The sequence below is a fragment of the Danio rerio genome, chromosome 22, assembly GCF_049306965.1.
Source record: "Danio rerio strain Tuebingen ecotype United States chromosome 22, GRCz12tu, whole genome shotgun sequence".
In the NCBI taxonomy this organism is placed as follows: Eukaryota; Metazoa; Chordata; class Actinopteri; order Cypriniformes; family Danionidae; genus Danio; species Danio rerio.
In genome coordinates, this window is record NC_133197.1 from 32,387,559 (window position 1) to 32,402,380 (window position 14,822).

General features: G+C 34.1%; 1 protein-coding gene across 1 annotated transcript; it reads left to right on the forward strand.

Moving 5' to 3' along the window:
- Positions 1 to 1,137: 1,137 nt before the first annotated feature.
- On the forward strand, positions 1,138 to 11,328 carry zgc:171679. The gene is made up of 4 exons (XM_005161821.5): positions 1,138 to 1,225; positions 1,993 to 2,048; positions 5,859 to 5,912; positions 9,571 to 11,328. Exons 1-4 carry the CDS (start codon positions 1,212 to 1,214, stop codon positions 10,131 to 10,133), a joined length of 687 nt encoding a protein of 228 aa, XP_005161878.1. The 5' UTR covers positions 1,138 to 1,211; the 3' UTR covers positions 10,134 to 11,328.
- Positions 11,329 to 14,822: the final 3,494 nt, after the last annotated feature.

The following is a 14,822-nucleotide window of genomic DNA, read 5'->3' on the forward strand; positions in this document are numbered from 1 at the left end:
TATATATATATATATATATATATATATATATATATATATATATATATATATATATATATATATATATATATATATATCAATCAATGGACACTTCATTATATATTTGCATATATAATTTCTGTGATAAGATTATTCAAGTTTTGAATTCATGTTTAGCTGTCTAGAGTTTAAAAGCTGAGAGTAAAACTGTTATGAAATGGGATTGTCCGATGTCTCCTGTATTAAATGTTTTTAGAAGTTGCAATGTAAAATCTTGTTAAACTTAATAATATTACAATTCACTATAATATTCACTATAATGTTAAACTGCTGTCACACAATCTGCATTGTAAAAAAGTGCTATATAAATAAACATGAATTGAATTGCATTAAACAATTATCTTGTTACTATGGCATGGTAAGTATATTTAGCTTATATGCATGTGAATAGTTTACATACAGGTTAAATGCTTTTTTACTATAGTTGGTTAAATTATGCCTCATTTCTTTACTTATTGAAGCAAACAAAGCAAATATTAACTGATTTGTAGGTCTAGAGTCTAAAGTTTCCACACAAAAAAGGATCTGACAAACATTATTACTATTTCACAGAGTCAAATATCAGTGCCTTATGTAATAGGACAATAAAACCTTTTTTTTCTTTTGCTGAAGTATAAATAAAAACAACTTATAAAACTTATAAAAAATAAGCACCAAATTAAAACCACAATTTTACTGTCTACTGAAATCAAGATAAAAGAGTAGCCAATGTAAATGTATATATAAAAAATAGCATTAACCAGTAATTAAAGCTCTTCAAATATGGATAATTTACCGTTAAAAAAAAAAAAAAAAAAAAAAAAAAAAATATATATATATATATATATATATATATATATATATATATATATATATATATATATATATATATATATATATATTACCAGATAGGAAAAAGCTTGGCTTTACTTTTAATATGTTTAACGTTTGAGTGCAGTTTCTGAAAATACGATAATTTATTATTTTGTCTCACTCTTACGTGTTTTTCTCCCACATCTGTTTTTGACTGCAAAAGATAGAAGGTTGCGCATTTCGAGAGGAGCTGGCAACACTGACAAGCAAAAGTGATAAACAAGCGGTTGAATTAGGGCGTAGGCTACTGCTTTTAATACACATTTAATCGCAACTATTTAACAGCGTGTCGCCTTAAAGTTCGTTTAACCAGTTAAGAGATGGAGAATTCCAGGTTTGTCACTCATTTTTGCTTGAATATTTCTAACGTTATATGTTTTTCAGGAAGCCCACTTTTACCAAGCTAACGTTAACTTAGTGATAAAGTTGGTTCATTTAGCAGTTTACCATGTTACTTTGAATATTCGATCAGAATTAGCATGCAAATGTGACTTATAAACAACATTAACACTGTTTATTTGACTGTGAACTTTGTACTTTGATAGTCATTGGCTGCTAATATAATTTCGCTATTTTGAGAGTTTGCAAATAATACGTTTATGAAATTATTAGGGGAGAAGGCCGAATGTGCGAATATAAAACCAACTCTATAAGCTAGTGTACCGTTACATTTTTACGTGATAGTTTAATGCCGTCGATTATTTGCGATAACGAAGTTTAACATAAATAACATTTCTTGGCAAAATCAAATATCACCAAACACTGAATAAAGCTGTGGCACATATTCATACTATAACTTGGACAAGAGGACTGCAGCGGTTGTTGTTGTTAAACGTACTTTACGGTTTGTGTCCACCACTCAATAGTTTTATTGAAACAAACCTGCTTGAAAAAGCGAATGTATTCATGCTTTTAGGTTGAAAGGATGTAGAGATGACACGAAATATGTCGATTAAGAGAGAGCTGTAAATATTTTATTACTTCAACTTTTGCGATTTGTTTATTTTGTGATGTGATTATCCAAATACCATGATTTGTTTCAATGTAAAGAAATGATAGTGTTACCGAAGGTAAATTCAACTTTATTATTTTTTGTTACAGACTAAGGATATTTGGCTTGTTTCTGCTGATATTTGCTGATTATTACTCAATCAAAGGTGAGCACAAGTTAACAGTTGTCAAACTATGTTTGATGGTCATATACAGACAATGGGCATACAGTGTAATAATAAAGGGGACATTCTACCAGAAACGTACATTATATGTCACTGAAATAAAAACAAATGCAGTGAATAAAAACTGTTTCATCCCAAAAATGTCTAAAATGGGCTGACGGTTTATTTCTGTGAGTTGTTCTGTAAAGGAATATGTCATTTATTTGGTTCTCACATGTTTTATTTTAATAAAAAACACTTTACAAATCTACAAACCCTGTCATTGTAATTGTCCTCAGCACAATTAAATCTACAGCTTTAATAGTTTTGTTTTGTAAAAAACTGTTATTTAGAAAAAAAAAAGCTTCAGAAATAACAAGTTCAAGTTGTTATCTTTCACATCAATTTATGAAAAATATTAAATTGAATAAAAATAATATAATTTCATAATAATAAATATGAAATTAAAATAAATTCTACAAATAATTACTACAAATATATAAAACAAATAAATTTACAATTGTCCCCACGTTTCAGAATCCACTTTTGCTATTTTAAGGATGGAATAATACACTCTGGTCTAACAGGGTTGAACCTATTCTCTTAATGAGTTATAGTATACATTACGGACATTGTAAGTGGGAAAAATAAATGGCAGCCATATCATACACCTGCCGCAATAAGGTGCAAGACCTGTTTGCCTCGACATGTTGCTGTTTTCAGACCAGCGCAATCTTAATTTTCCCATTTTCCGCCACATTGTTTAAATAGCAAATTCATTTGGGCCACTTTGTGGATTCATGTACAATCTAGAAAAGAGGTGTGTTTAGGCACATTGTTGGCGCATTGCTATTTTGAGGAACTAAAATAGACTGCACAATAGACCAGCTGAAAGCAGGTCTAAAATCCAGCACAGAGTGCGTTAGTTGTGCGCCTCGCATACTCATTGCTTAAAACATGCAGGTAAAGCCTGTACAGCAATAAGCAAATATATTTACAAATGTAAAAGAATTAAAATATTTTAAAAATTATTATTTTCTACATAAATATAAAAACCAGTACCTTAATGCCTTCTTCATCTCGAGGGGCTTCTTTTTAGTTTATTCATGACAATTTGCTTTTGTATAATGTTATTATTATTAGTAGTAGTAGTATTTATTATATGCATATTTATATTTGTTTTATTAAAAACAAGCTTGGATTTGTTCACCTGTCAGGTTTTGGACCATATGGGGGATAGCATGTGTGTTTGGATATAACTCCGTTTTTTGAGCACATTTCCGTTATTACTGTTCATTTATTCTTTGCTGGAAATTAGAACTGAATTTAGAAATAGTTTTGAAACAAATGTTTGCACAATTGCACTTAACAAAAAATTAATTATGTAGGTTAATGTCTGTGCGTACAACACGGTTCCTTACCAACGAAATAGAGAAAGTGAACGTAAAGACCTAATGGAGCAGGCTTGTTCTTTTTCCTCTTGTTGCAGATGCTGTTTATCTGTTTTCTCACTAGTGAAGCATTCAGTTTTTCCACTTACAAAGTCTGCCATGTAAATAGCAAATACACCATGGTGCGACGCAACTGACTCTTAAAGGGAATGGGAGATGAGACTCTGATTGGTTTATTCTCAAAACACACCCATAACTCATGAAAGGGCACCTATGGTGAAAATTCTACTTTTCAAGCTATTTGGACAAACATATGTGTATATATAGTGTATAGACCATCATATTGGGGTGATATAAACACACCCAGTCCTTGTTTTTCAATTTAATAACTTAAAAACTGTGGACCAATTAGAGCGGTTTTCAGACCGACCGCAACTGTACATAGAAGTGCGGTCCCCCAGCCCACCGAATTGATTGAGAGTCAGTTGTTTCTCTGCCAGACAAAGCTGTGCTTCTGCCCTTTCAGTCTCTTTTTGCAATTGTTGAAAGTGATTTCAAAAATAAGTAATTGCCATTCTTTGCATTTTTTCGGTTATTCTTTAATCATTGCATGCATCACTAATAAATATTCTGAAGACAATATATATATAAGATAATATATATATATTTATCCATTAGTGACAGAATAAAATGTATTGTTTTTGATCAAATTTGACAGCTGTTTGGGAGAATATTTTTCGAGGCCAAACTCTTCCTACTTTGCTGTAGGCCTATACTGAAAGGCTGAATACGTTAAAGCCTACCTAATCACTGTAGCCTGATGGATGAACAAATACAATTAAAACCTTATGAATAAATAAGATATCTTGTAAGATACTGGAGGATCCAAAATATTATTATTATTTGATAAATTTTTTTACATTTTGGGCATGAAATCCAGGCTGAATCCACCCTTCTGATGGGATCAGTTTAATCCAGATTTTTTGGATCAAAGTGATCCAAATCCTACAAAAAGGTCTGAAAAACCCAAACTAAAGGTTTGATCCAGATCAAAACCAAGATTGGATTATGTGATCTAATCCAATTTTGTAATCCGTTTTTTGATCCAATTTATTATTATTATTATTATTAATTTGATCCAATTTATTATCCAAAATCCTAGTGGATTACTTTTGAAAAACCGAGCCCTGCAGCGCCAGGATAAAGAATAAGCGTCCTCCAATCGGACTTTACTTTTATCTTCTCTTTATCTCTTTCGTGGATAAGGAAACAATAGAAACTTACTTCACTAAAGCACCCTTTAGCCTATATATTTAATTTTGTTTATTAAGTGCAAAGATTTGTTTCAAAACTTTTTTTAAGTTCAGTTCTAATTTCCAGCAACATATAATTTAACAATGATAATGAAGCGTGGTCAAAAACTGAGTTTTATCCAAACTCGTATGCTATGCCCAATATGGTCCAAAACCAACTAACCCGCTCTACGCTGGACTTTAGACCTGTTTTCAGCTGGTCTATTGCGCAGTTTATTTTAGTTCCTCAAAATAGCAACTCGCCAACAATGCGGCTTAACACACCTCTTTTCTTGACCGGAACACCCATGAGTCAACAAAGCGGCGCAAATGAGTTTGCTATTTAAACAACATGACGGAAAATAGTAAAAATTAAGGTTGCGTTGGTCTGAAAATAGCAACATGTCGGAGCAAACACATCTTGTGCCTTATTGCCAGGTGTACGATAAGGCCCAATGACTTGGAAGTGACATAATTTAATGGAGAAGCTTTGATTAAGTATGCTTGTATCATTGAATTGAATGATTTTATGCTTGTTTTTGTATGAATTTTTTTTTTTTTTTTTTTTTTTGAGGACAACAAGCTCAGGCCCTGTCACATTTTTTTTTATGCAAATGTAAGTTCCTGGGAGAATTTCCCAAAGTGCATTTTTCTATCCCTAGATTTAAAAGTAATATTATACTTGAAATAAAACTCTTTGAAATAACGTCTTTATATATTACACTGAAACAATAGGTTAAATGAACAATTACACCCTTTTGAGTCATCAGTGTTGTAATAATTGTGTTTTAATTTCTCTGTAAATTTTCAAACACCACAAAACTGCTCGTTGGTGGACAGAAGGAAAGGGCTGCATTTTGAGGTTAAAAACAGATTTTTCTACCATTCAGAATCCAAAAATGTACTATTAACAATCAAATATATGATGTAAATGACATAAAACAATACCACAAAAATATTTTAAAATGAACGTATTTTCCTGGAGTTGTTACAGTTTAACAAAAATCTTTTATTTTGGAAAAAAAATCCCTCTTTTAACATAACTTGATTTTCATCTTCCCATTTCATTAATTTTCCAACATTCACTTCCACACAATTTCAGTGAACAATTGTCCCTTTTTCTTTCACAGTCTGTACCAAGGATCATAATGGAGAGACCCTGGCTAGAGAAGAACTACTAAAATGTAGGTCAACACACCTATTTTTCTTCATCAAACATCAGAACCAGTAAATATTTCTATGCAACTTACAATCAACAACAATATAAATTTAACACTTTTGTTTTTGTTCTATTTTTTAATGAGCTGAACTCAAAGATCTGAGACTACCTATGTTTACAAAAGGCCTATTTCTCTCATATATTGTCAGAAAACTTGTCATTATCTTGTGTGACCACTCATGCAGTAAATTGCCACACATCTCCTTCACATACTTGGATCAGGTTGTTGATTGTGGACTGTTGGTCCACTTCTTCAGTGGTTGTGTGAAATTGCTGTATATTGGCAGGAACTGGAACAAGCTGTCATACACACCAATCCAGAGCATCTCAAACATGCTCATTGAGTGACATATCAGGTCAGGATGGAGAAACTGGGATGTTTTCAGCTTCTAGGAATTGACAGACAGACATATGTTTGTGAATAGATGGCACAACTATGGACTTCATGGTATCTCTATGCATTGCATTCAAAGTTAATAGCATGCCAAATGTGCCGTAACTTCAATGCCACAACGCCGTCTTCAGCAAATCGCTCACCCACACAACAGCATAAAAACTGTCTGTCATCTGCCCCGTAGAGTGAATACCGGGATTCATTCAATAGGAGGTCACTCTCCAAAGTGCCAGATACCATCAAATGTTGTTTACAACGACTAACTGCAGTCAAGAACCCACTGGGGATGATGAGCATGCAGACGAGCTTCCCTTAGACGGTTTCTGACTGTTTGTGCAGAAATTCTTTGGTAATGCAAACCGATTGTTGCAGCAGCTGTGGTTGTGAGGCCGGTTAGATGTACTGCCAAACCTGCTTGAGCTGGATGGATCTCGACAGGAGAATAGGCTCTATGTATAGCTAGAGTTTTAAAGCCAACGATAAACTCTCGGTGAAAGCTTAATGTGACTATTTTTAATTGCACAAGGTTGTTTTTACAGCATTAATGTTGTAATATCATTACAATACATTCAGTTAAATAGACTTAAGCATTAATTTAGTTGTTCAAGCATAAAGTGAGATAAAAGGCCATTGTAACCACTAGCACCGTCAGTAGCAACAGTAGCGCAGAAGTTCTTTTGAAAATACTGGGGTAAAATAAACTGTCATTTTAAACACATGGTGGGAGGAAATGGAATTTATTGCAGTGCTTCTTGTCTGATCTATACCCACTTCATATTGAATATCTAACAGGCAGTGAAGATCACTGCTTTTTAACCCTCTACTGCACGCCGTAACCATATGGTAACATGATACCTATGTTCATTTCACTGCCACTGTTTCTTTAAGACCAACATATAAATTTTTTTGTTGGAAAGAGAAGACCTTAGAGTAGCCAATGATGTGCTTTGGTTAAAGCCTGATTTATACTTCTGCGTCAAGTGACCGGCGTAACCCACGGCGCAGGCAACGCGCGTGGCTGTGCATTTATACTTCTGCGCGCTGTCTCTGTCGGTCTGCATTAACACTTCCGAAACGCTAGTGGGCAGTGAGGTGTTAATGTTCCTCTGTGTCGAGTTTCTTCTCTGCTTTTTTGCTTTTCCTGAACACTTCCGGGATGTACAAGTGGCTCAAACTCGCTCATTTTGAGGCAGGAACCGGCGGACGTGCAACAACTTTAACTATGAGGTAAACACAAAACAAAACTTTTCATCCGGAGCTCCTTCACGGGACTCCACACTTGTAAACAATCGCTCGCGCCATTCATGCGGCTCTCGGTCCCGCCCAGACTCGTCAGTGCTACCAAACCGACCAATCACAGAGCTTACGCTATGCGTCGTTGCGACGTGTAGTTACATTTTTTGAGAGGTGCACATCAGTGACGGCGATGGCAACGGCGAAGGGTTATGCGTCAGCGCCCTAGCATACGCCGACGTTTGACGCAGAAGTATAAATCAGCCTTAAGTCACATGACATCTAGTGTTTTTCTGTAGCGCGATTTCTGACAGAATTATTGTGAGTAGTTGTTAAATGCAAATGTAAACGTCAATAAAAACAAAGGATCAAATTATGTCAGATCAACAAAAAAAATCTGAAACATCACCTCTAGTAAGTCATGATGACATATTCACAACTCAATTAAAAAAAAAATAAAGAAATTAATTTTTGTAAATCGATCAAATGTGTGTGTTAACAAATGGCAAAACTGTGCAATAGTGGAACATGCAATATTGCAATGGGTTAGCTAGCTAGCTAGGTCAGCTGTGAACTTTTAAGTTGTAACAATAACAATATGAATGCTAATAATATAATGTTGATTAGTCATAATAATAATAATAGTTAATAATAATTTGTTACATTTATATAGCGCTTTACTGGGCACTCAAAGCGCTTTACACAATGGGGGGGAATCTCCTCATCCACCACCACTGTGCAGCATCCACCTGGATGACGCAACGGCAGCCATTTTGCGCCAGACCGCACACCACACACCAGCAGATTGGTGGAGAGGAGACAGAGTGATAATATGCCAATCATGATATGGGGAGGGTTAGGAGGCCATGATGGACAGAGGCCAGTGGGCAGATTTGGCCAGATTTTAGTCATGTGTTAATGGCATTTACATCAAGGATAAAATCTAGTTTTAATGGCAATATAGTTTTGAATAGATATCAATACAGGGAACAGTGTATTAGCGAGCACCACTATGTTCTATGGGAATTTAAAGAAAAAAAGGACCGAACTGGCTCTTCCTGCAGATGAAAGTGAGAATGAGATGGGTTTTAGTGACCATGAGAATGATGCAGACTGGACATTTGATTGAGACGGTTCAGATAAGTAAGTTCAGATGCAGATAAGACAGGCAGAGTATAGTATATAGTATAATATATAAATATTGTTGGCTAGTAGCTACATTTTTCTGATGCACCTGGATATACTAGACTTGTTATTTATTTGTTGTAATATTTGCTGGTTAAAATATTTATATTTACTGTATGTTGTATATATAATAATACAATATTATGATTGTTTTAATAATATTCAGCAAAAAAAAAAAAATAGAATAAATGAAAGCTGTCGGAATATGAGTTGTGGTAAAGTATGTATAAGGTGTAATTTATAAGTTCTGTGTTTAAGCTCATAATGCTGCAACACCAATTAAATTATTTCAAACAAATAAATGATTAACTATAGGGAAAGTTTTAAATTAGAAATTTCTCAGGTAGGTCCACTGTTGGACGTTGTTGCCAATTGCCAAATGGCGACATTTCACAAAGTACTTTAAAAAAAAAAAAATTCCAAATCTTTTTTTACATCACTTCAAGTTAAGCCATTTTAACAAAAGAAAAAAAAAGTAAAATATATTTTTTTACAGGTTTACCATAATTCGAGTGGTAGAGGGTTAAAGAAATCAGATTTTTGACGTGAGAATTTTGTTATGGAAAGATAGTCCACCCGAAGCTCTTGGACTGCCTAGCTGAAAATTAAAAGTCTGTGTGCTTACAGCCCGTTGCTCACTAACAGATTTAGACAAATGTGTGAACTATATTTGAGAGAAATAGGCCTTTTGCGTACATAGAAAAAAAACTTTGAATTGACCTCTTGAGAATGGGAGCAAAAATGAAAGTGTTGTGTTTATATTTAACTGTGTATTTGTGCTCCTATTAATGTTCCTTATTCTTGTTCGTAGATGCGTGTAATATCACTCTTGATCCAAATACTGCACATGAAATGCTCTCAGTTGCAGAGGACAACAAAACATTGGTGCGTAACTCAGAGCCAATGATTTATCCTGATCACCCAGACAGATTTACCGGCCTCCCACAGATTCTGTGTAAAGAGCGTCTGTCTGGACGCTGCTACTGGGAGGCCGAGTGGAAAGGACTGGGTGACATGGTGGTGTCCTATGGAGGAATCGGCAGGAAAGGAGAAAGTCTTGATTGTCGATTCGGAGCCAATGACAAGTCCTGGATTCTGAGCTGCTTTATTGGAGAGAAACTGATTGTCTGGCATGATAACATGGGGGTTTATATTCCTCTCCCAACAACTCCCTATAACAGAATTGGGGTGTTTCTAGACGAGCCGGCTGGCATTTTGTCCTTCTTCAGTGTCCCTGATGAAAACACACTTAATCACTTGTACACGTTCAAAACCAAATTTACTGAACCCCTCTATGCTGGATTTGTGCTTTATACAGAGTCAGTGACTCTGTGTGATCTTAACTCTTTCACATGTACAATCACACCCATGTGATTAAAACGTACATCATAACCTGCTAAAATTAAAATCTCATTTAAGCTGAGGCATAGAAAAAGATGTGCAGTGCTGGTCATAAATCACAATTTATCAGTGTTTTCAAACAAACAACATTTATTTTAGGTTTCAGACATTCAAATACACATGACTACTAGCAAATACACGCTGGTGACTATAGAGGTGACAATAATCATTATTTTTTAAATAACTGCACGATGTGCTTTATTCACATTAGAGACACTGTTTATATTACTCCAACATTTACTCTATTTCTCTCGCAGTTAAACAGCCACTTTTATATGTTTCGGAGGAAAATGATGAATAAACGTGTTGTAAATCCAGCAGCTCTAATCTCCCCTGCAGCATAGTCTAAACCAGGAGTGTCCAAAATTGATCCTGGAGGGCCGATGTCCTGCAGATTTTAGCGCCAACTTGCCTCAACACACCTGCAAGGATGTTTCTAGAAAGCTGTGTAAAGCTGTGGTCACACTGCACTTTTAATGCATCAGACCAGAAACACAAGTTTTGCAGTTCTCTGCATTGAAAAGTTTAAGCTTGGTGTGGTGAGCTCTGACCTTTTTTATGTCTAATCATCTTGTTTAATCTCACCCCTTTTCGCAGCGCCGTACTACAGAATTTCGGAAGCTTAAACTGTGTGACCACAGCTTTACAGCTTGATAAGCTAGCTGTGTTCGATTGGGGCTAGGGCTAAACTTGGCAGGACACCAGCTTTCCAGAACCGAGTTTGGGCACCCCTGATTTAAACACTCATAATCCTTCATATATCAAATAATATGATAATATATATGGTAATTAGAATATCAGATAATTCACAATATAGTTTGCATGTTTGTCAGTGCTTACAGTAAAGGGAAGCAAAACACCATATAGACGTAACCCATTGGGGCTGTGGTGTGTCACCTGATAAACTTAAAATAATTTTCTAAATAACAGTCACAATTAAAAAAAGCTCACCCAGGAGGGGCAGCGGGAGTATTTAGAACTTGTGAAAGGGCTAAACAACAGACTGAATAATTTCTGTACACTACAAAATATAGAGTGACTCTCAAAAGTATTTGGACAGTTGAGATTAGAGATGGGATGGTATCTGTAACCTCGCAGGACTTGAAATGCAACACGACTTGATTGTATCGTTTTTTATATGGTTTTGCAATAAATACTCATGACATTTTTTTGCATGCTGCTTATTTAAGTGATCCAAAATATTTCTGAAAGTATGCATTTTAATAAAATGATTTATATTTTACAAATGCACTTAAACTATGTGATGGTAAAGTAAAGAAGTACGGCCTCAAACATGCATTTGAGTAAATAGAATCTATTACTACTACCTATAGTTTTATGCTGGTAACTAGAACTTGAACCATATTGACACATTAATACTAAAGAATTTACATTTCTAATTTTATTGTAAATATGTTTTTGCCCATTCTCAGCAATCCAGAAGTCAAGCAATATCCCTCTGCAATATTGACCAACAACACCACTCAAAAAGTCGCCCTTTATTTCATTATCTTGCCACAAACTCACAGCTTTCAGCAAGTAGTTTTGCATCTGTTAATCAAGAACAAGCTGCCATTTATGTTAAAAATATAATGATTATCTAAGCCTATAGCTCTATAAGTAAAAAATGTCTTCATTTTGTCCAAAACTGTTTTGCTTTGATAAAATATAGTGAAAATAATCAACTACAAGCTAGATTTTAGCATTTGGCATTGTGACAGTCTCTCTTTTTTGTTTCTGTGTTTACACACAAATAAATACTATAGTAATTTATCCTAAAAATGATGGTGATGGTGTTTTTAAAACCACGCTATAGTAAATTATATTATACTATATGTTATTTGCAACACTTCAATAATAGATGCTACAGCATGCTGTAGTATTATGTACTCGTCAACTGATAAACTAATAAATACTGTAGTAAACTGAAGGTTTTATTGGCCTATGTAGCTCCTCAAATACGGATAATTTACAGCAGTGTATAAGCAACAAAACATACACAAATATTTCAGATTTAATGCCAAGGTCATAACCAGAACTGATTTTACTATTTTAAAGTTTTCAGAGAGAAATATAAAACAATTTAATAGTATTTTTGCAATTGTGCAACTTGTTTTTGTCTAGAAAGTCACATGCTATATTGTGTGGTTAAACTCAGCTGAAGCGAAAAAAACAAAACCAGAAACAATGTCCTTTTATATGGTCTCTTGAAAACTAATGACAAACAGCATCAGTCAGCTATGTTTTTGACCGCAGAAGAGTGAAAATGCACTTTTTGTGGTTCACTAGTTTTGACACAATAATATGTCCTCCTTCATATATGCTGTTAAAAGTGCACAAGATTAACACTGAAGGATCTGGAGATTTCTTTCTTTACCAGTAAATCTCCTTTATATCAAGATCACATTATAATAACATCAGCTCCTAATGTTACTGCTAAGTTTGTAGACTCAGTGGCTTTAAACCACAACAGACCTGCGAGAGAAACACATTTATTGAGGTATGAAATTAAAACAAAACCCATATAACCAAATGTTTAGAGGAAACTCACAGATTAGAAGCTTTGAGATCTTTATGGTCTGAACCTGATGAATCTGGAACACTGAGATCATTTAAACATCTGTGAGTGGAAACACAACAGTAGATCTGCATCACTCGCTACAGGCGAGTTTGTTTTTTGATTATTGTGTCTTGAAAATGTAAATAATCAAAATTTTCTTGAAAAATTTATTGCCAATGTGAGTGAGATCAAAATAGCGTATTATTTAAATTGTTACCAAAATGCTGTAAGTTTGCTTCACCACAAGATGGCGGCGGAATGACCGAGTAAGTAAATAATCGATTTTGTTTTGAGTTCATCACATATCAGGATCAAATTCGGAGTTGACGTTTTTAGTGTTCATAGTGAGTGTTGTGAGTCTAAGATTCATATTATTTTGCTTTAGTGCTTCAGTCAATCTAATCTGAACTTCTGGGGGGAATTGACTCCGTGTAGCTTTTTACTCTATGCGACATGAGGAGTTTTCAGCTTCAGCTCTGTAAGTTAAATTACATTATCAATATATTGTAATATTTGACTGTAATCCACATGTTGTACGTGATTGTGTGCAATATATTTATTTTAGTTTACATTTATTTAAATCTAAAAATGTGACGTATCATCTTAAAATGTAATGACAAAAAATAAAAAGGTTTACCCAAATGAAAATAATCTTTCAATAAAATTAAAATGTTCAAAGTAAAATTAATAATATATTACATTTAATTGTATTTTGAAAAATATTTTAACAGTTAGACAGTGAATTCATTTTCATGAGGGCTTTTGACAGCACGCAGCACAGTTCAAAACAACATAGATGAATGAAGAAATTACAGTAACACTTTACAATAACAGTACAGGAATAATGATGTATTGATATGTAACCTAAACATTACTTTATTATGAATTCATGATGAGTTAAGGTATGCACTAATCATGAATTAACTACAACATAAGTCACATGAGTTCATGTGTGAATGACAGCTACCTACGTGTTAGGATTGTTTGTTAATTAATGTATTAATTACCGCATTACTTTATGCTTAATTTAACCATGATGAACTCATGATATGTTAATGTATAATTATATTGTGACTTTACTTGGAGGGGCACATCATCATTAACCCATTCTTAACTACTCAAACACTCCTTATGCACGTCCAACTAGTGAGTTTACACTGAAGAACAATAGAAAAGTGTTCTGTCAACATCAACATGAACAGGAGTTTATGAGTAGTTAAGAACAGGGACGGACTGGGACAAAAATTCAGCCCTGGCACTATAGCCACACCAGCCCACATTACCATACGTACTGTTTGTTTGACATTCTTGCCAGATTTTGATTATGTCCGCGTAATCTTTGATTGAGTCGGCCCCTCTCGAAACTATCACCGATTGGGCCAAATGCTTAACATTTACTATTATTATTACTATTATTACCATCATCAACGTCATCATAATATTCACATACACGAGATAAAAGCTGCCTGCATGTAAAAACAATACATATAAAAAATTATAATAAAATACAAAATAAAAATAAAAATAAAAAACTAACCAGCCCACATTTAAAAAAATGGTCCGGCCCTTCTGGCATTTGCCAGAATTGCCAGATGGCCAGTCCACCCCTGGTTAAGAATGAGTTAATAGTGATGTGCCCCTCCAAGTAGTCATGACATAACTACATTAACAGCTCATGAGTTCATGCTGGTTACATTTAGCTTAAACTTAAATGTTAATTAATACATTTATTAACAACATACTAACAAGTAATTAAGGTAGTCGTTATTTACATATGAACTCATGTGACTCATGTTGTAGTTAAAGTTAATTCATGATTAGTGCATAACTTAACTCATCATTAATTCATAATAAAGTAATGTTTATTTTACATATTAATACATCATTATTCATGTACTGTTATTGTACAGTGTTACCGAAATTACATATAGGCACACAGAAGAAGATATCTAATGTCACATGGGCGATTTGGCAATAAATGCAATCCTGATAATTATTTTCCATATTTAACAATAAAAATATATTTCGATATAAGTTGGAAATGCTTCCAGATTTCAAAGAGTATCCCAACAGTGACTGAAGCCACAAAAATTAGAGGATAA

What these genes read in the sequence shown, in the direction of transcription:
- zgc:171679 (XM_005161821.5), top strand. An exon ending in TGATTATTACTCAATCAAAG is followed by an intron (nt 2,049 to 5,858) that starts GTGAGCACAAGT and finishes TTTCTTTCACAG; the next exon opens with TCTGTACCAAGGATCATAAT. An exon ending in TAGAGAAGAACTACTAAAAT is followed by an intron (nt 5,913 to 9,570) that starts GTAGGTCAACAC and finishes TCTTGTTCGTAG; the next exon opens with ATGCGTGTAATATCACTCTT.